This window comes from Melanotaenia boesemani, chromosome 5, assembly GCF_017639745.1.
Source record: "Melanotaenia boesemani isolate fMelBoe1 chromosome 5, fMelBoe1.pri, whole genome shotgun sequence".
NCBI classification, from domain to species: Eukaryota; Metazoa; Chordata; class Actinopteri; order Atheriniformes; family Melanotaeniidae; genus Melanotaenia; species Melanotaenia boesemani.
This window is the reverse complement of record NC_055686.1, coordinates 2,792,998-2,815,461: the sequence shown is the minus strand read 5'-3', so window position 1 is coordinate 2,815,461 and position 22,464 is coordinate 2,792,998. Positions and strand designations below refer to the sequence as shown.

The following is a 22,464-nucleotide window of genomic DNA, read 5'->3' as shown; positions in this document are numbered from 1 at the left end:
ATCCTCTCTTCATCTTCTGGTCCACAGAGGTTTCCATCCTCTCTTCATCTTCTGGTCCACAGAGGTTTCCATCCTCTCTTCTTCTTCTGGTCCACACAGGTTTCCATCCTCTCCTCTTCTTCTGGTCCACAGAGGTTTCCGTCCTCTCTTCATCTTCTGGTCCACAGAGGTTTCCATCCTCTCCTCCTCTTCTGGTCCACAGAGGTTTCCATCCTCTCCTCTTCTTCTGGTCCACAGAGGTTTCCGTCCTCTCTTCATCTTCTGGTCCACAGAGGTTTCCATCCTCTCCTCTTCTTCTGGTCCACAGAGTTTAAACTGGTTTGAACTTTCTCATCCTCGCTGTGTGAAGGTGATCAGGTGTGCTGACCAGCTGGCAGGTTCTTCACCAGGATGTTCAGCCTCATGCAATAAAGTACAGCTGATTGATTTTCTCTGTTCTCTGCTGCAGAAACTCAGCAGAAAATGTGCAAATTTAATCCATGTTCAGCGGAAAACACGAGAAGATCCGTGCTTCTCACGTTGCAGGACTCTTTTTTTCAAATTTCATTACAAGATGTCGTCTGGAACGAACTCTACAAAAACTCACTTCTCAGTAAAAACCAGTACAGAGAATTTCTGTCCCTCTAAAATATGTCTGTTATTAGTTATATTCCTTTCTCTCATGGAGGTGGAAACCAGCTGTTTTCTTCCAGATGTGTGATCAGCAGAAATCAGTCGTCCCGTGATCATGTGACCAGTCAGCGTCTGCATGAAAAACATGATGTTAGGGTTTGTTTTAAGTTGTTTTCTGACAGGCTGCATGATGTCCAGCACAGACTGACCTGGTGGGAACACGGTCATGTGACCATGGCTGAATTTAGGAGCAGCTGAGGCTGTAAGTGATGCAGGAGGAAACACCCAGTTCATCTGAGTCCTCTCATTTCTAAGAGACCTGCAGAAACTTCTGGAAGTTCTGGTTGTCCTACACGATCTGTGTTCTCCAGGAATCTGGACTATGAGGCTGAGCTGAAGACAGAAACCTTTTCTAACAAAGAGAAACATCTGAACTCCCAACAGGAAGTTTCCCAGAAGCATGCTGGGAAACTGGGTTCTGGTCTGATGAGTCCAGGGTGAAACACGTTGGACACAACTAAAGAAAAGAGCAGCTTACAGTGAAGGAGGGCGGTGCCCTGAAACCACCAGCAGGTGGCAGCAGATCACCTGAAACAGTCACTGCAGACATGAAACGTCTCTGACAGGTTAAACCTTCATCTTCACCCTCATCTTCATCAGGTCAGAGAGGGTTAGTTAAACCTCCTCAGAGCTTCAGAAACTAGAGCATCCTGAACATGTGACCACAGCTCTGAGTTTTAGTGACCAACGGTCTGATTTTCTCCCCAAAACTTTCTGCTAATGTAACAACCATCTTTGACCAGAGAAAACCCAGAAAACATCTAAAGATGAAAATCCTACAACTCCCAGAATGCTTTGTGATCTGTTACTTCCTGTTCTCCTCCCTGCTTTTTTTTTTTTTTTTTTTTTTTTATTGAACACAATAGGAAAATACAAACTCTCGTAGAGGAGATGAATTATTAACAAACTCCTGCTCGGGGGAGCGTGCAGAGAACATGTCCATATCTAGACTAACAGACTAACAGAGGGGGTTAAATAAACAAGTATCCAGGTATATGACTAGGAGCCAGAACAGAAAGAAGAATAAGAGTAAAAGAAAAAAAAAAAAAAAAAAAACAGCATTTACAACAAAAAGAAAAGCAGTGAGGTTTTCACTAAAACAATAAAAAAACAGACATTAGGTGTGAGATATTAATGGCATTTTTCCAGGTTTTTAGTTTTCTTATGGAGCTGTAATACAATTTAAATTCGTTTATAAAACAGGAGAAGGAGGGTTTATTGCCTCTCCATTTGCTACAATGAATGTGATACTTTGCTAAAAGAATAACAATATTAATAAGTTTGGAGTGAGATTCCACCAAGTTCTCCATATGTAGTAAAATATCCAAGGTATTAAATGGGGGAATATTGAGTTTAAGATTAATCCATCTTCTAATGTCAATCCAAAAATCCTGAGAGTAACGACATCCAAAAAATAAATGTTCCAAAGTTTCATCCTCCACATTACAGAAGATACATGGTTCAACATCGAATTTGAATCTTCTTTTGAGAAACATAGCTACTGGGTAAATTTCATTAATTATCTTAAAATGAGTTTCTTTAACTTTTGGGGGAATGGGCCATTTAATGAATTCAGAGTGAGCTTTATTCATAACAGACTGGCTGGTTAAATTGGGAAATATCTTAAAGGAAACTCTAAGATAGTCATGGTGTATCCTTTGTCTCATTCCTTCCCTCAAAAACTTATTGCTACTGATAGCTAGGAGGTTGCAGCCATTAACTTGTAAGGTAGGCAATGAGACAGAACCCCGCTCAGAGTATAATAAGGTATTCTTAATTAAATTAATCAGTGCTGGGGGGATTGCTCGGCATACTCTCTTAAAATCTTTGAGACTGCATCTTAAATTGTATTTGTCAATAAAGGAAGTGAAGGACAAAAGGTTACCATTGTCGTCTAGCAAATCTTTTACAAGTTTAATGTCACTGTCAAACCAGTCTTGCTTGAATATTGATTTCCTACCAACTAGAACTGTTCTATTGTTCCAGAGGGTTGATCCATGTGGGGAAAAATTGTGGTTGAAAATCAGTTTCCAAAACTGAAGAACTTGTTTGTGGAAATTAGACAATATAATTGGAATCTTAGTAATCTCAAAATCACATTTCAAGAAAAAATTAATACCTCCTAGCTGTTTAAAGATAGAGTTTGGAATATGGAACCACATGGAATTTGGTTGCATCAAGAAGGCTTTCAACCATTTGATTTTAAATGTGCCGACCATGGTTTCAAAATCTAGAGCATTAATTCCACCTTTCTCATAACTTTTAACTAATTGGGACCTTTTAATATAATGAGTTTTATTTTTCCACAGGAACTGAAAAACAATTGAATTAGCTTTCTTTATATTTTGAGATGATATGTACATGGAATGACAAGGATAAATTACCTTGGAGATGCCCTCCGCTTTACTTAATAAGTTTCTTCCAAATATAGTCAAGTCTCTAGTTAGCCAGTGACTAGGACGTTTATTCATATCTGATAACCGGTTGGAGATGTTTAGATTTTCTCTTCTAAGTGCATCTTTAGTCAACAGTATTCCCAGATATTTGACTTCTTTTACAACCTTTATGGACATAATAGTATGATTATTGCATCCATGTATAGAGAGAATCTCACATTTCTTGATGTTTAAGGTTAATCCTGATGCCTTAGAAAATAACTGAATTGCATTGAGAGCTTTTTCAACCATTAAATCATTTTTTAAAAGTAACGCTGTGTCATCTGCGACCTGACTAATCTTATATTGCCTATCAAAAATATTAATACCATGAATGAGAGGACTATTTTTAAATTGAACGGTGAGGAGTTGAGTAGTTAATATAAACAGTTTGGGGGAAATGGGACAACCTTGACGAATGCCTCGTTGTACCAAAAATCTAGGAGAGATACCTGGATTTAAGGAAACTAAGCTGTAAATGTCATTATAAAGCATCTTGATAATGCCGCAGAAATTTACACCAAATCCCAAAAACTTCAAAGTGTCAATTAGAAACGAATGCTCTAGGGTGTCAAATGCCTTATAAAAATCAAGAAATAATATCAGGCTATTGGGGTCGACAAAATCTTTATAATCTAACAAATCTAATATTAATCTTATATGATTATGAATACTTCTACCTTTAACAAATGCAGACTGACACTCATCAACTATTTCCGTAAGTCCTCTGTTTAGGCGCTCAGCAAATACATGAGCTAGAATTTTGTAATCATTACCTAACAAAGTGATTGGCCTCCAATTATCTAATTGTAATTGGTCCTTAGAAGGTTTAGGGATTAAGGTGATTATCCCTTGCTTCATTGTGTTAGAAAGATTACCAGTTGCTATACATTCTAAGAAAGCTTCATATAATATTCCTCTAATGTCGTTCCAGAAAGCTTTATAAAACTCCATCGTTAGACCATCTATGCCAGGTGATCTCCCAGAGGACATTTTTGATAAAGCTGCATCCATCTCTTCAATTTTTAAATCATTTTCCATAAGCTGATTGAATTCAGGATCAAGGGTTTTGTTAAAGTCTTTAATGGTTAGAAAAAAGTTCTTGGACTCAGTGACTGAATAATTGGATGTATATAAATTGGAATAAAATTTATGAATTTCTCTGCTAATAAGATTTTGATCTTCCGAAACAGACCCATTTATAATCAATTTAGAAATTTGTTTTTTTTTGTTGCCTTTGTTTTTCAAGATTGAAAAAAAAGGTGGTATTTTTTTCTCCTTCTTCAATCCAGCGGGCACGAGACCGAATAAAAGCACCTTTAGCTTTTTCCAGATAAAAAAAATCCAATTCATTTTGTAGTTTATTTAATTCACTAAATTCTGCGGTTGACAGATGATTTTTTTTACACAGATTATTAATACTAATTAGAGTGCTCTCATGCTTTTGTCTTTTTAGCTTTGCAGAGTGTTTACTTGCTATAATAGCTAGTTCCCTTATTTTAAATTTTAACCATTCCCACTTACTTACGGGAGACATCTCCAAGGCACCAACTTCAGCTATCTGTCATTTAATGTCTGCGCAAAAACAAGGATCATCCAAAAGCATATTGTTGAATTTCCATATTCGTGTTACGTTAGGTCCTATCGTTGTAATCTGAAAGGATAATGTGATAACACAATGATCAGTAAGCAGTGAAGCAGATATAGAACATCTCTTTATATAATTAATCAGTGAGGCAGAGATTAGCCAATAATCTAGCCTAGAGCTTTGACCATTCCCGGATGCATTGAACCAGGTAAACTGCCTTACTTCAGGGTTTTTCATTCTCCAATAATCAGATAAATTGGCATTATTCATTAATTCAACAATCAGATCATCATATTTATGGCATGTTGCTCTAGGTGGATTTCTATCTAGCCAGAGATCAGGCACCAGATTAAAATCACCTCCTACCACCACTCTATCAGTTAGATAAGTAAGTTTACATCCCTGAATCTGTTTACACAGGTCAGAAATTAGAGTTTTGTTTTTAGTTCTTATATTATATCCATAAACACAGACAAGAATAAAGTTTACATCATTGATCTCTGCTATCACTATCAACCAGTGGCCATGAATGTCACTAATTTGGTTAATTATTTTCCCTGGAAATTTGTGCAAAAGCATCATTACACCCGCTGAATGGGATGTTCCATGACTGAAAAGGATAGAATCACCCCACTGTGACTTCCAGAAATTAACATCTTCTTTAACCGAATGAGTCTCCTGCAAAAAAATACAGTTGGCTTTTTGCTCCTTGCAAAATAGAAAAACAGCTTTTCTCTTAGTAATGTTTTTCAACCCCCTAGCATTCAACGAAATAAAAGAAATAACAGAAGACATACCTGATAGAGAATATAAGACCAACACGTTTGACATGCAGGCTCGAGCGACTATGTCCTTATCAAAACAGAAGAATTTGCATTTTATTTACTGAAATAAGGTAGCTAAATGCAAAGATTTCAAGAATTAAATCTATTCAGGGTCAACTCTCCGGTTGTTGATCAGTGCATATCCCTCCTTGAGGAACGCACGTTCTCCCCTCTTCCTAGCTTCTTGAACTAGGGGCCACAGCTTGGCGCGCGCCTCTCTGTCTTCTTTAGAGAAGTCCTCCTTGAAGTGGATGTGCATCTCCTTACAGACTCTGGCATCTCTGGAGCGTTTCCACACTTCATCTCGGACCACTCGTGACACGAACTGCAGTATAATAGCTCTCGGGGTATTGTTTGAAGTAGCAGGGTTTCCTCTTTTTCCCAAACGATGCACTAGATCAACCATCTCACGGAGGCGATCCACAGCCACTGGCACCACCCTGGTCAAAATGCCGATTACAATCTCTCTAGTGTCCTCTCCTTCTTTTTCAGGAAGACCGTTTAACCTGAGGTTCCATCTACGTTTATAACGGGCATGTTCGGCCGTAGCTTCCTTCAGCTTCTTGTTTTCTTCCTGAAGAGCAACAATTTTCTCATCCAATAGATTAATAAGTTGTTTATTGCTTTTTATGGCATCAGAGTTGGCCTCGATTTTCCCCTCAAACTTCTTTAAGAGCTCTTTCTGTTCATCCATCTTCAAGTTTTGTTGATCCACTTTCTCAGTTAGAGTGGTCACAGCCTGCAGAATAGTTTCAAGTATGCTGCTCTCCTCCTGCGGCTTTTGGTTATTCCCCCGTCTTTGCTTTTTGGGATGGGGAGCTTTCAATGGTGTGTGTGCCAGATTAACAGACTTATCTTGGGAAAGTTTTCCGTCCATGTCGATGTCTTCTATGTCCTGTTCATCGCACGCCTCATGAAGAGCAGTGAGGTCGTAGTTGTGATCCTCCATTATAGCTAGCTCAAATCCAGTTGAAGAATATGACCAATGCCTACTTAACTTCAGTAAGAGTCCACAGTTGGCCACTTGTTTTTCCAAAGTCAACTTTGTGTCGTTTTAGTTATAAAATGCACTGTAGATTCACATTCAAGGACAAAAAAATTTAAAAGAATACGGAGCCTGCACGAAAACGTCTGCTCATACCGCCATCTTGAATCCTCCGTTCTCCTCCCTGCTGCTGCCAGACCGAAGCTGTGCTCCAGTTCAGGGTCTCCACACTTCAAAGTGACAGACGACGTAGACGACGCAGCGTCCTACGTCGTCTACGTCGTCTGTCACTCTGAAGCAGCTCAGCATACGTGAAATGAGACAGTCGACCTCGCCGACCAGAATTCCCACAGCAGCAACGTAGGACGTTGACAGAAAACCTCATTCTGTTCATCACGTTGTTATTAACTATGTTAAATTATTCATTAAAATAATTAATATATTTCTATGATAAAGTTATTATATATTATTATAGAATGTGGTATTTATACTAATTTATAATCATGGTTCCGTTTAAAATTTTTCTGTTGTAACATGGTTGAAAAGCAATGTTTGACTTTCACTGATTAAATTTCATAGAATTTTTATTTATTATTACTTTAGTCAGATTCAAGTTATTTCTGTGACCATTGTGAGTTTTTCTTTCATTAACCGAAGGGTACCAACAATTTAATCCACGTGTGTATGTATATATAACTTAGCCTTGCGTACCAGGGCAATCGAGGCCTAGATCTACCAGCCAGGCGGGACCCCAGGTTCTGGCTGCGCAAAGAGGTCTCTGAAACAATCCGCCACCTCACAGCAGGGTAAGATACTGGATGGCAAAGAATGCATGGAACTCCATAACCAAGTAGCTGCATAGTGTACAGAAACATCTGTCCAGAATATGGACCCCTAGGTCGCGATGGAAACACCTCGCAAGGTGGTGGAGAATGACAGGGCTGAGATCCTGTAGGACTTCCACACATAGATTGACTGGTGAAGATGATGCTGGATGAGACGTTGTTAGGGAGGCTATATGAGAAAATCTTCCAGTGTTCAATAGTGATGTTTTCAATAATCTAAGGATGCATTAACACCAGCACAGCTCCTCCATTTGGTTTGGTTTGCTTTCTCACAGAACCTTACTGAAGTAAACCAGATTGTCTGAACATCACGCAGATACAACAACTGTCCACTGGGGGGACATTCCCTGAAACAACCACTAAGAAGAAATCGTTGTGATTAAGATGCTTTTTCATAACAAAGCAGCACTACAGCAAAGTAGAAAATATCTGAATATGGGTTTAATATAAAGTGTGTAAGAATGACAGAAACAAGAAGCAATATGATGGTTTAGCTTTTTATTGATCACCTATAAATGAAATAAACTGTGTTGTTATGACTTCTAGATGTGATCTTCGCAGGAAACGGAAGATAAAATGTGTCTAACATCATCCAGACATGCTCATCTTTTCAGATTCGGGACTGATCACCTCGGCTGGCACTGATAACACACCTAGTGCTTTTTATAAAGTATTATTAATACCAGATGCAGTTTGTGCAGAGATAGTCAGTACTGTTCACACATTTTATCAAACTGTAAAAACTCATAGTCATAGCCAAAGTCTTCTACAGTAAACACCACACTGAACCGCAGCTGCAGTTTCACACTTATTAACATCCGTTTTCACACTTTGGACTGAAGAAGGTTTTTAATAGCCAGCGTCTGTGTGAAACATCACACTCTTGCACAGCAGTGTCACTTTGTAGAAAAAACTGTTCTTTTACTTCTGTATGATACTTACAGCCCACGTATGCTGCTACTGTAGGTACCCACACATCAATACAACAGCAGGTAGATCAGCTGATCTCAGAGCAGCTGATCTACCTGCTGTTCTCCAGCTGGTCTCCACACTTCGAAGTGACAGACGACGTAGACGACGCAGCGTCCTATGTCGTCTACGTCGTCTGTCACTCCGAAGCTGCTCAGCATACGTGAAATGAGACAGTCGACCTCGCCGACCAGAATTCCCACAGCAGCAACGTAGGACGTTAACAGAAAACCTCATTCTGTTCATCATGTTGTTATTAACTACGTTAAATTATTCATTAAATTAATTAATAAATTTATATGATAAAGTTATTATATATTATTATAGAATGTGGTATTTATACTAATTTATAATCATTATATTTATTATAATAAATAATAATGAACGTTAAACACCGACCGAGTTGGTTCTATCTTCATTTTTAAACTGAATAATAATAATAATAATAATAATAATAATAATAATAATAATGATGATAATAATAATAAAGCTATCTGAGGCTGTACAAACTCTTCATTAACTGAGGTTCTTCCTGAGAGAAAGATTTCTTGTTTTCATGCTCATTTTTCATATTTCTCTCTCTAAAAGTTCCTTCTTGCTGCCATGACTTAGAATATTACTGACTAACCAGGTTCTGCTGGTAAAAGTAAAGATGAAAAGCAGAAAATGATTATAATGAGAAAACTGTGGTGGCAGTTAGAGCTGCAGGATGGTGTGGTGGTTAGCACCACCACCTGGGCTGGGGGGGTTTGAACAGTGGGCTTTCTGTGTGGAGGTTCTATGTTCTCCCCGTGTACGGGGAGTCTACCATGATGATGATGTTCCACTTATAGAGACCTTCATCATGTGTTGATGTGGATCCAGTGTAGCAGCTGTTCTGTCCAGGTGTGTAAAAGAAGCAGAGCAGACAGGCCACGCCCCCTTCACTGCTTTATTTCCAGGATAAACAGACAGATGTGACGTCTCTGTTCACAGATGTTGACCTCAGTTCTAGAAAGTTCTCATGTGAAAGAAGAACATCAGGAGAAGAGAGAGATGAGATGTTCAGCTCAGTTTAGATGATGCTCTGTGGTGACATCATCATAGTCATCAGCCAATCCCTGATCAGCCTGGGTGGATGGAGTCATCACCATGGAGACGGCCAGGTCACTTCCTGCAGACAGAGCAGGTTAGAGAGAAAATCATGATTGATTGATTGATTGATTGATTGACAGGTCAGTGAATGGTTCAGTGTTACCTGTGTCTCTGCGTCGATATAAAGACACCATGAGGAGGGTGGAGATGAAGAACGGACAGAACACCAGCAGGTGGAGGGGCAGCATGAACCCAAAATAGAGGGGCGGGGATGTTGTAGAAGGCGGAGTTGTTGATACGGGCGGGGTTGTGGTTGTAGGTTTTTCTGCAGAGAGAATCCCACCTGGTCAGGTGACTGTGGATGAAATAAGTGCTGAAATGAGAGTGAAGCTCCTCACCTGTCACAGAGATCCAACTGGGTGGAGACTCTCCATGACTGCTGATGCTACACCTGTAGAGACCTTCATCAGACCTGGTAACATGGTGGAGGGTCATGTGACCTGTAGACTCAGTCCTGATGAGGGAGCCATCTTTATAGAAAGCAGCTGGGAGGTTGGAGGGAGGCTTTGATTGACAGCTCAGAGTGAGGTCATCTCCCTCCATCACAGGGAGGACAGGACTCTGCAGGATCACTGATCCACCTCAACACAGAGACAAACTACAGCATTTCATCCATTTCCACACAGCTTCATCACCACTAACTCCACAGTCTGATCTTACCAGTGACAGTGAGGGTGATGCTGTTACTGGTTGCTCCCTCTCTGGACTCACACCAGTAAACTCCAGAGTCCTGTGGGAGAATGTAGTCATTCCTACAGGAAGAACCAGCAGGTTTTCCCCACCCAGATCCACACTGAGTCCTGGTCTTCATGGTCGTGTTTTTCATCACCGTCTATCCAGCAGAACTGTCGTCCTCACTGACCAGAGACACCAGTGACGGCTTGTGGTGATATTGAGTGGGAGGGCTAACACATATTAATGAAGCCAACTGAGTACATTTGAACATTAAAGGTATCCCATCACAATATACAAACTTTAAGCTTTCACAACAGCGTTATGAAGGCCTACCTTTTTAAGAAAACACTAATATGCACCAATATTAAAATACTCTCTCTCTCCCTCTCACTCTCTTTCTCTTTCACACACACTTGCACAGACTAAAAGGTTAAAATAAAAAAAATAATCTTAAACTTTTCCTACAAAAACTTGAATGCAGAAAAACTTCAGTAAAAAATATTGAATGTTATGTGAGGCTGGGAATGGACATGATGAAGAAAACAGGTCTATATGTGTTGTGTGTTTTGAGACATGAACAAGGATGGTTTACCTCATTTGAAGAGGAGTTCAGCACGACGATTTTTCTGAGATGCAAACAGGTTGATCACCATCTCATTGAAGTCAGGTGATTTCTGAATGAAGTCCCGCTCAATAGAAAGCACGGCCAGTGCGTTCAGTCTGTCCTGTCCCATAGTGCTTCTCAGAAAAGACTTTATCCTCTTCAAGGTGCTGAAGCACCTCTCTGACTCTGCTGATGTCATCGGGGTTGTGATGGCTATTTGTGTCAGTTTCAGAGTTTCAGAGAAAGTGTTTTGAAGATTATTCTCTATCAACATTTTCAAAAGTGTCACTGCAGACGTTAACACCGCAAACTCCGCACTGCTGTACATCACCATCAGCTCACCCTTTAGTTTCTCCTTGCAGATCATTGGAAAATGTTCACATGCGACATCCAGCTGTTGTTGGGGGAAACTGGCCTTAAACTGTGAGAACAGCTCCGGGTTTATCAGTTCAAACGACATTAGGTGTCGGGCTTTTTCAAAGCGAGCTTTGGACTGCTCGATCATGATGCTGCAGCACTGCGTGGCCACCGACACGCAGCCAGACCTCTGCATCCTGCGTGGCGCGTTTGGATGACAGTCATCTTTGATCAGCTGTTCTCTCAGTCCAGTTATGGACCTGGAGAAATTCATCAGGGCTTGTCCAGTATTCAGGGGATCCGTGGTTCGTTTCTGAAGGGTGTTGTAGAAAATATCGACATGCATCAGAGCGGCGTGGAAAAACTCTAAAAAGAAAATAAAGTCTTCATCCTCCAGTAATGTGGACAGACCGTGGGCTTGTTGGACGGACACGCTGTCCCAGGACTGGCTGTTTTGTATTTTTTCAAAACATGCCTTCAGACTGTTTTGTTGCTCGAACACCGTGTGGACTGTGCGGCTCTTGAAGTTCCACCTTGTTTGTCCCGACTCGGGAATCCTAATCCCGCAAACTTCATCCAGAACCGCAGTTCTTTTGGGAGACTTGGCGAAAAACGTTGCAAAGGCTGTTAAGTTTGCAAAAAAAATTCTGACTGGTGTGAGGCATGAGCAGGCCTGTTGAATTATTAGGTTCAGCTGATGGGCATAACAGTGCACAAAGTGCGCGTGAGGAAACGTCTCCTTTAATCTGGCCTGCAAGCCCGACGCTGCGCCGCTCATAACAGCAGCCCCATCATACGTTTGTGCGATCAGTTTACTTTCCAGTTTATATGGCTGGAGTTTTTCTCTCAGAAGTTTTTCAAACCCCTCTGCAGTTCTGTCCACTAACGGAGAAAAAGAAAGAAATCTCTCCACAGCAGAACACTCGGTGACGTAACGGAGCACAATGACGCACTGGCTGACACGCGCCACATCTGTCGTCTCATCAGCTTGCACAGCCACAAACGGTGCTTGCGATATTTCATCGCCCAGTTTCTTTTCATAAACTGATAGCATGCAGTCCAGCAACTCATTCTGGCTGGTTTTTGAGGTGTACTTTGCAACCTGTGTGTTTGACAGGTGATCAGCTAACTGGCTGTCTAAAAAGGAGAACTGGTCAACGAGGTCCAGAAACACGCCCCGATTAAGCGAAGTGGAAGATTCATCAGATCCACGTAAAGAGAGTTCGTGAGCCCCGCAAAACTTAATACAGTCCACAATACGTGATAATGAATGCCTGTTTTTCTTGACAAGTTCGTTGTGTCTCTGTACAGCAAAGCGGTGGCCCTCATCGAGCTGGCAGGCGATGTTGACTTTACCCAACATCGTCAGCTTTACGCCATTTCCGATATGACTTGTGCTGCATTCGTGTTTCTTTATTTTATCTGATAAATGTTTCAGATCCACAACACCTTGCTCAGTCCAAGCTGTGTCTCCTCCAAAAAGTAAACACGGGAAACAGAAAAGCGACTTTTTAGCTTGGCTAGCTGTTAGCCATTCTTTTCTCTGAAACCAGCTCACACAAAAGCTGCGATTTTGGCGCGTGTCTTTCTGGCTCATTTTCAGATCTTTTGGGTGGTGTGCCCCCAGCTTCTTCACCTCGAGTTTTTCCTCTAAAGACATTAAAGAAAATGGATGTAAAAGCAAATAATCCACTTCGTTTGCGCCAATTTCCGCCATGGCTACAAGTTTTACTCAACATAATCTCTGGCAGAACTCACGTCGTCTGTCGTTGGTCCACATCCGCCGCTTTGGGCTGCACAGATTCAGCCCAAATGAGAAGCAAATGAAGGAGGCAAATCACACAACCCGTCACTCATGTGTCAACGAAAAGTCAAGGTAAACTCTGTTGTTCCGCTTGGGCTGTAAATGATTAGCCATTTTACAAAGATATTGTGTTTTTAGTGCGGATTTTGCTCTTTAGGTGTTGTTGGTTGATCGAGAATTAGAACAACCAGTTCAAAGTTTTAATTAATTAATTAGTTGATTATTTTCCTCATCTTTACTGAAAAATCTAGGGAGGGCTAAGCCCTGTTAGCCCACTTATACCAGCCGTCCCTGCTCCTCCTTCAAAAAGCTGAGATCTGCTGGGACTGATGGTCAGACGAGCTGTGAGGGATGAAAGGAAACAGAATAAAACTACTGATGTTTCATTGTTTTCTAAACTAAAAGTACAGGTGCTGTAACATCCTACAAGAGAAAAGATCATCCTAAACAGCTTCTGTGGAGGAAATTCTGACAGTTCAACAAGTGGACCAACGTTAAAATAAATCTCACACTTCTCCTGTTAAAGTGTCTCAAGGACGTCAGACACTGTCCTCAGTCTGTTTGTCCTGAGTCTGGATAAAAGAATGTGGATGGAAATGTGGAACAGCTGTGTAATTTAATGCTGTAAAGATGGATGTGTGGGTGAGACAGATGGAACATTTAGAGGTAAAACATGGTGATGCTTTCCTGTACAACATCCATCTTTCATTATGAAATCTTTCTCAGTCCTGCATTGACCTACACTGCTGATATTTCTCAGTATTAATAACCTTCTCATGCTCAACACATCTGCACGTCAACAGCTGTTCACAGTCAGGACGCCATCTGCTGGCTATGTGCTGTCAGCAGGAAGCTGAAGCATCACTGTGTTTATGGAGGAAGCTACGTGCACATCATTTCTTACGCTCCTGCACGAGCCCGGCTGCTGGTGTGAGCGAGGATGCAGGTGCGACTGCAGGGTGGCCAATGGAGGCCCCCGATAGCTACAAAGATGAAGCTCCACCAAGGTGCAAGAGCCTTCACTCTGCTGCAGCTTTCTTTTTATTTCTTTTTATCCAGGTTCCCTATAAAGAGTCTGTTATAAGTAACAATCATCTGCTTTTTATCAGACTGGGAAGGTTTACTGACCTTGACTTTTTCTGCAGCACAGCAGGGAGCTCAGAACTAAATACAAAGAACATTCACGTCAATTTAACACACACGTCCAGTAGAAATACACACATACTCTGCATATATGTTGACTGGTTTTCAGGCCAAACTGGGATTTCTGGAAAAATGGGATTTAAAATCAGATTAAATGAAAACGTTGAGAAACGTGCAGAAATAAATCCTCCAGAAAAAGCAATGACAACAACACACCAGCAGGTAGAATATGTGGAGATCTCTTCCTGATATTTCTGACCTGAATTCAGTCTTTTTATTTCCATTTCTTCCTCTTCATCATCAGTAATGAACAGAGAGAAAAGTCTACTTACAGAGCAGAAACAGTAGAGATGTTTCCTTCATGCTTCCTCTCAGTGATGTGAGCTGCTTCCTCGTCTTGTTGGCTTTACATCAAGTAAAACCTACAACCACAGCCCCGCCCGGATCAACAACTCCGCCCACTACTGTAGCTCCACCCACTGCTTCATCCTCCCTCCATCTTGGGTTCATGCTGCTCCTCCACCTGCTGGTGTTCTGTCCGTACTTCATCTCCACCCTCCTCATGGTGTCTTTATATCGACGCAGAGACACAGGTAACACTGAACCATTCACTGACCTGTCAATCAATCAATCAATCAATCAATCAATCAATCAATCATGATTTTCTCTCTAACCTGCTCTGTCTGCAGGAAGTGACCTGGCCGTCTCCATGGTGATGACTCCATCCACCCAGGCTGATCAGGGATTGGATGATGACTATGATGATGTCACCACAGAGCATCATCTAAACTGAGCTGAACATCTCATCTCTCTCTTCTCCTGATGTTCTTCTTTCACATGAGAACTTTCTAGAACTGAGGTCAACATCTGTGAACAGAGACGTCACATCTGTCTGTTTATCCTGGAAATAAAGCAGTGAAGGGGGCGTGGCCTGTCTGCTCTGCTTCTTTTACACACCTGGACAGAACAGCTGCTACACTGGATCCACATCAACACATGATGAAGGTCTCTATAAGTGGAACATCATCATCATGGTAGACTCCCCGTACACGGGGAGAACATAGAACCTCCACACAGAAAGACCACTGTTCAAACCCCCCCAGCCCAGGTGGTGGTGCTAACCACCACACCATCCTGCAGCTCTAACTGACACCACAGTTTTCTCATTATAATCATTTTCTGCTTTTCATCTTTACTTTTACCAGCAGAACCTGGTCAGTCAGTAATATTCTAAGTCATGGCAGCAAGAAGGAACTTTTAGAGAGAGAAATATGATAAATGAGCATGAAAACAAGAAATCTTTCTCTCAGGAAGAACCTCAGTTAATGAAGAGTGTGTACAGCCTCAGAAAGCTTTATTATTATTATTATTATTATTATTATTATTCAGTTTAAAAATGAAGATAGAACCAACTCGGTCGGTGTTTAACGTTAGCTACAGAGTCCTGTGATATAATTTATTATAATAAATATAATGATTATAAATTAGTATAAATACCATATAAAACATAATAAAACATAAAGCTTCCTAAAGATTGCTGGGTTGGGTCATCCATACGGGTTCTCTGATAATCCCAGTTAAACACCGACTTTCTGAGTGCATGTGTGAAGTAAAACAAGCGCACCCTTCTTCCCTAACATGGCCTCGCTCCCAGCACAATGTGGTCACTTCCCCTCAGTTTTACTTGCAAACAACAAACACACCTCAAACAGTCATGAGCAGGGAGGAGGAGGGCAATCAGGACCTCTCACACACCTGTTACCCAGGGTGCCGCTGGGGATGGAACGACGAATTTCGAAGTGTGGAGACCCTGAACTGGAGCACAGCTTCGGTCTGGCAGCAGCAGGGAGGAGACCAGGAAGTAACAGATCACAAAGCATTCTGGGAGTTGTAGGATTTTCATCTTTAGATGTTTTCTGGCTTTTCTCTGGTTAAAGATGGTTGTTACATCACACAGTCCAGTTTAATATTTCCATCGTTCTTCATCTGTTATTAAACACGTGGTTTACGTTTCATTTCTCTGAATTGTGTTGATAACAATCATTGTTGTCACTTTAAAAGTTTCCACAGTAGCTGGTGTGTGTTGGTAGATGAAGGTGGGTTTTGTACTGAGTGTTTTCATCCTGTGGTTGTTCTGTAACGGACTCTAACAGCTCTGTGGTCGTCCAGCTTCCTGTTTCTGATGAAAACATGTCAGCTGGATGTGGCCACATGTTTCTCTGCAGGACTGTTAGTGGAAAGAAGTTTCTACACTAAGATTAAAGTCTGCTGAAGCAGTTTATAGTTCACTGTTTAATGAAACATCATCATCATCATGCTGTAAATGCTTCCTGTCCAGATGTTCCTGCAGCATCTGTATGAGCTGCTCTGAGATCAGCTGATCTACCTGCTGTTGTATTGATGTGTGGGTACCTACAGTAGCAGCATACGTGGGCTGTAAGTATCATGCAGAAGTAAAAGAACAGTTTTTTCTACAAAGTGACACTGCTGTGCAGGAGTGTGATGTTTCACACAGACGCTGGCTATTAAAAACCTTCTTCAGTCCAAAGTGTGAAAACGGACGTTAATAAATGTGAAACTGCAGCTGCGGTTCAGTGTGGTTTTTACTGTAGAAGACTTTGGCTATGACTATGAGTTTTTACAGTTTGATAAAATGTGTGAACAGTACTGACTATCTCTGCACAAACTGCATCTGGTATTAATAATACTTTATAAAAAGCACTAGGTGTGTTATCAGTGCCAGCCGAGGTGGTCAGTCCCGAATCTGAAAAGATGAGCATGTCTGGATGATGTTAGACACATTTTATCTTCCGTTTCCTGCGAAGATCACATCTAGAAGTCATAACAACACAGTTTATTTCATTTATAGGTGATCAATAAAAAGCTAAACCATCATATTGCTTCTTGTTTCTGTCATTCTTACACACTTTATATTAAACCCATATTCAGATATTTTCTACTTTGCTGTAGGGCTGCTTTGTTATGAAAAAGCATCTTAATCACAACGATTTCTTCTTAGTGGTTGTTTCAGGGAATGTCCCCCCAGTGGACAGTTGTTGTATCTGCGTGATGTTCAGACAATCTGGTTTACTTCAGTAAGGTTCTGTGAGAAAGCAAACCAAACCAAATGGAGGAGCTGTGCTGGTGTTAATGCATCCTTAGATTATTGAAAACATCACTATTGAACACTGGAAGATTTTCTCATATAGCCTCCCTAACAACGTCTCATCCAGCATCATCTTCACCAGTCAATCTATGTGTGGAAGTCCCACAGGATCTCAGCCCTGTCATTCTCCACCACCTTGCGAGGTGTTTCCATCGTGACCTAGGGGTCCATATTCTGGACAGATGTTTCTGTACACTATGCAGCTACTTGGTTATGGAGTTCCATGCATTCTTTGCCATCCAGTATCTTACCCTGCTGTGAGGTACTGGATTGTTTCAGAGACCTCTTTGCACAGCCAGAACCTGGGGTCCCGCCTGGCTGGTAGATCTGGGCCTCGATTGCCCTGGTACACAAGGCTAAGTCATATATATATATATATATATATATATATATATATATATATATATATATACACATGTGGACAAAATTGTTGGTACCCTTCAGTTACTGAAAGAAAAACTCACAATGGTCACAGAAATAACTTGAATCTGACTAAAGTAATAATAAATAAAATTTCCAGGAAATTTAACCAATGAAAGTCAAACATTGTTTTTCAACCATGTTTCAACAGAATTATTTAAAAAAAAAATAAACTCATGCTTTCCGCTAACTGGGTACTGCTAGCTTTCTACAGACTGAGTACTGCAAGCTTTTCACCGAGTACTGCTAGCTTTCCACTAACTGAGTACTGCTAGCTTTCCACTAACCGAGTACTGCTAGCTTTCTACTCACCAAGTACTGCTAGCTTTCTACTAACTGCATTACCCCACAACACCGGTAAAACTGTGTTACATATTTTATGTCATGGCTGTGTGAACTATGTTGTACACATGTAAAAAAAATCAGCAGGCTAGTGTACTGTATCAGAGGTGGTGAGGACGAGGAGGTCCAGGCTGGGTTCTAACCAAAGCTTTAGTCCAAACAGAAAGTGATGCCATCAGCACCATCAATGTCAGTGTCTGATGTACTTAAAGAAATTAAAGCTGCAATGTGGAACACAATGACAGCTATCTGTGACACATCCAATTCATTAAAAGATCTTTAAAAATTAAACTAAACCAGAACAACTCACATTTTCCATCTCTCATGTTAAAACACACAGTGATGCAAATAAATAAATAAATTTAAAAAATAAATAAATAAAGTTTGATCAAAGTTATTTTTTTATTGAGAAAACAGATGTTGCTGGATGAGCTGCGAGCAAATATTAAAAATAAATAGCAGAGGAATGAATGAGGACATTTAGCACATTTGGACAATTAAAAAAAACAAAACAATCAAACACATTCCTGTTTAAAAGTACATGCATGGTGGTCTGATTGGCTGAGTGGACCTTATAAAATATAGCACTCAGGCATAACAACATGTAAAAAAAGGTTTACTAAAAGGTTTTCAAAGTACCAAAAGAAACTTTAAAATAAAACATGAACCAAATCAACTACACAAAGGAAAGGACACTGAGATAAAGGGAATTTCACATTAATAATAATTTCTCAAGATCTGTGTGCCTTGTTGGACTGGCTTCGCCTCAACCCTGTCCTGGACTAAGCAGTATAGAAAATGGATGGATCAGAAAGCTGGTCGGCCTGCATCTCATAAGATATAGAGTAGAATAAGTTCACAGTCAGGCAGTTCCCAGTCAGACAGTGCCCAGTCAGACAGTTTCCAGCCAGACAGTTCCCAGTTAGGCAGTTCCCAGTCAGACAGTGCCCAGTCAGACAGGTCCCAGTCAGACAGTTTCCAGTCAGACAGTTCCCAGTCAGACAGTTCCCAGTCAGACAGTTCCCAGTTAGGCAGTTCCCAGTCAGACAGTTCCCAGTCAGACAGTTCCCAGTCAGACAGTTCCCAGTCAGGCAGTTTTCAGTGAGACAGTGCCAAGTTATATGAATTATTAGATTTGATTAGAATATAATATGGAGGCGTGGTCGCATTTGCATGATCCCACTCACCACTCTTCATCACTGATCACTCCTTGTTTCTCATGCTCTGCATGCTGACACAGTCACTGAGTTGTCTAGTGGGTCTTTAATATTAAGCGATAATTATTAATTTTTTTTTTCTTTTTTTTTTTTTTTGCATTTTTCCTGTGAGTTAGTATCTGGTCGCTGTTATGTCTTTTTGATTTGGTTATTATTTAAAAACTCTTAATGACTGGCAGCCCTGTTTTTTTTTGTGTGTGTGTGTGTTTCTGCTTTTGTAAAAGTTGTAGGAAGTTTTCTGGTGTGTTCATGTACAGGTGTTAACAGTTTGTTGTCTGGTGATGGTGTGGATTGAAGGGTCGTTTCCTTCTGTCTGTGATCTTTTTGTCTCCTTTCTTCTTTCCCTTTTGCTCTTTTTGCTATTTTCCATCTTTTTCTGTCCCTTCCGGTCAGGTCCAGCAAGATTCCGTGATTCAAAGTAAATAAATAAATAAATTAATCATATTATCAAGAGGAGCCTCCCCTTGGCAGAGCAAATTTGTTCAGCACGATACAGCAACCAGATTATCATTTTGCTGCTATGATGCTGGACAGGACAAGTTAAAAAAAAAAAAAAAAAAAAAGAATTCATGCTTGTGTTGTTCTTACTGTCAAATGTAAGTCGCTTTGGATAAAAGCGTCTGCTAAATGACTGTAGAATAGAATAGAATAGAATAGAATAGAATAGAATAGAATAGAGAGAGATAGAGACAGAGGAACATGGTGCTGGTAACCTACTGATGGACTCGAAAAAAAAGAGGAAAGAGGGAGCAGAAAAAGAACTTATTAAAAAAAAAAAAATGCCGGAAAATGTCTGATATTTTTAAATACTCCACCAGCAGTGGTGTCCAGTCACCAGCGATGTCACGTGAGTTAATGTTTAATAAATGACAGATGCAGGAGGGGAACAGCGTGTTGTTTTTATCTGAAGATAACATGATGATCATTGGTTAAAATTCTCCATGAGCCTTTTATGTAGCTGTAGTAATGAGCTGGTAGGATACTACCTTCTGAACTTTATTCTACTGGAAATGTTACACTGGTTTGTTCTTTTATTATTAAACCACATCAGCCCAAACACACAACTACACATGGACATGCTACCGTTTCTACACACCAGCTCATGTTTGGGCTTTCCTGGTTTAACCTGGATAAAATAAAGAACTAGTTAGTTTTTTGTGTTGTATTAAACTAAAAGGTGGATATTTTAATACTTTGGATGCTTGACTATAACAGTCTGTCCTCATATACTGTCCACATCTGTCCCTGTCCATATATACTGTCCACATATACTGACCACATCAGTCCCTGTCCACATATACTGTCCACATCTGTCCCTGTCCACATATACTGTCCACATATACTGTCCACATCTGTCCCTGTCCACATATACTGTCCACATATACTGTCCACATCAGTCCCTGTCCACATATACTGTCCACATCTGTCCCTGTCCACATATACTGTCCACATATACTGACCACATCAGTCCCTGTCCACATATACTGACCACATCTGTCCCTGTCCACATATACTGTCCACATCTGTCCCTGTCCACATATACTGTCCACATATACTGACCACATCAGTCCCTGTCCACATATACTGACCACATCTGTCCCTGTCCAACACACAAGTAGTTGCATAGCTGTGAGCGTGAAGAACGTTTCTTTAGTCCAGGTTAAATACTGATGAGGGAACTTTTGATTGAATCAGTGTGTCAGTGTGTTAATCTGGACGTAAATAATGTGGCTGCAGCGTTTTATGCTTGTAAATGTTGACGTCTGAGGTTTTAGTTAAAACTCCGTATGGAGTGTGTGTGGATGTGTTTCTGTTCCCATGGTAATGACACGGCTTATTTTCCTGCATGAAATATTTGGTGGGTCCTGCTGAGCCAAACTTATCTCCACAGATGAGCTGCTGCATGATAACGTTTGGGAACCCCTCCTAAAGTTGGACAGTGTCTTATGTGTCTAAGTTGAGAAGACTTTTTCATTTTCTGATGGTAGTTAAATCACATCAAGTGAACTTGCTGTTGACCACTTCATGTTTTTAGTAGTGAGTATTGTTGTTGGTGTATTAAATGTACTACAGTAAACTTGCATCTAAATGATTTGCGGACAAAATAAAACAATCATGTAACAGAAGATCATCGTTGATATCAGAGTTCTGCTTTGACTTTGGTATCGAACCTTTTAACGAGAAGAGAGAAACACTGGACTAGTGATTTGTAGTTTTATGTGATTGTTGGTCTAGAATAATGAGCTTAGGTGATTATTAAGTCCATGTGTGTGTATGTACACTTGTACAAGTGTGAGCATATACATGCAGTATATGTGTTGGGGTGGCCTGAGTGAGTGTATGACTCCCGCCCTGACTTTGGGTCCCAGTCCGGCCCTGGGACAGCCTCAGTTGTCATTTCCAGATCAAAATAGAGGTCTGCATCATGCAGTAGAAACCATACTGGATAGACTTGGACTGCTAAGGACCGGCTAGAACCCCCTGACTCTCCGACTGAGAGGTGTGCATGGATGCAGAAGAGGGGTGAGCAGGGAGGTCTGTTTCACAAGCTGAAGACTGACAGACCGGCGGTTCCCTCGCTGCTTCTTGTGAATGTCCGTTTGCTTGATAACAAGACGAATCTGTTCCAGTTTCGTATGAACAGCTATAGTGAGATAAGGAACTGCTGTGTCTTGGTTGGTGGAAACCTGGTAGGCTAGATGCTTCTTTCTGTAACTCTGTACTTTTCCAAGTGCAGGGGAAGGACTTCATGAACCTCCCCTATAAATGCTTTGTAAGCTCTGTACAACTCAGTGTGTGTATCATACCCGTATGGTGCATATGGATGGATGGATGGATGATGGATGATGGATGGATGGATGGATGGATGGATGGATGGTCTTTACAGCTGCAGAATCTTTAGGACTTTTTAATGAGCCCATGGTAGGCCCCTCCCACATGAGGTGAGTAGGTGCTTACTTTTAAATATACTTAAAGTATTAAAATTAAATACTTGCTGAATGTATTAGCTAATGTGGTGGTCTACAGTATCATTAATTCAGTGGTTTTCAGGATAAGATGTTTTTATAGGCTGAGAGTAGAAACACTGTCGTCCTATCAGAGGAAAGGAAGATAAAATGAGTTTTATTCAGCCTGTTTTATATAAAGCAGCATTAACATGATGTGAAGTTCCTCCTGGAAGCATCTCCAACCCTGATGTGTTTTTACAGCTAACCTCCAGGAAGGAGAGACTGAAACATGATGAAGATGAGGAGGAAGAGCTGTACCTATGTTCTGTTGCTTCT

At 40.7% G+C, this 22,464-nt stretch overlaps 1 protein-coding gene across 2 annotated transcripts; it reads right to left on the bottom strand.

The window, feature by feature from the left end:
- Window positions 1-9,790: 9,790 nt before the first annotated feature.
- Window positions 9,791-14,509, bottom strand: LOC121640434 (zinc finger MYM-type protein 1-like). Of its 2 annotated transcripts, none has more exons than XM_041986181.1 (5): window positions 14,368-14,509; window positions 14,021-14,056; window positions 10,720-13,234; window positions 10,113-10,357; window positions 9,791-10,033 (listed from the first exon to the last, which is right to left on the bottom strand). In XM_041986181.1, exon 3 carries the CDS (start codon window positions 12,803-12,805, stop codon window positions 10,721-10,723), a length of 2,085 nt encoding a protein of 694 aa, XP_041842115.1. In that variant the 5' UTR covers window positions 12,806-13,234; window positions 14,021-14,056; window positions 14,368-14,509; the 3' UTR covers window positions 9,791-10,033; window positions 10,113-10,357; window position 10,720. The 2 variants fall into 2 exon arrangements, with proteins under 2 accessions (XP_041842115.1, XP_041842116.1); XM_041986182.1 differs by having other exon boundaries at window positions 10,720-12,738; window positions 12,847-13,234; window positions 14,021-14,444.
- Window positions 14,510-22,464: the final 7,955 nt, after the last annotated feature.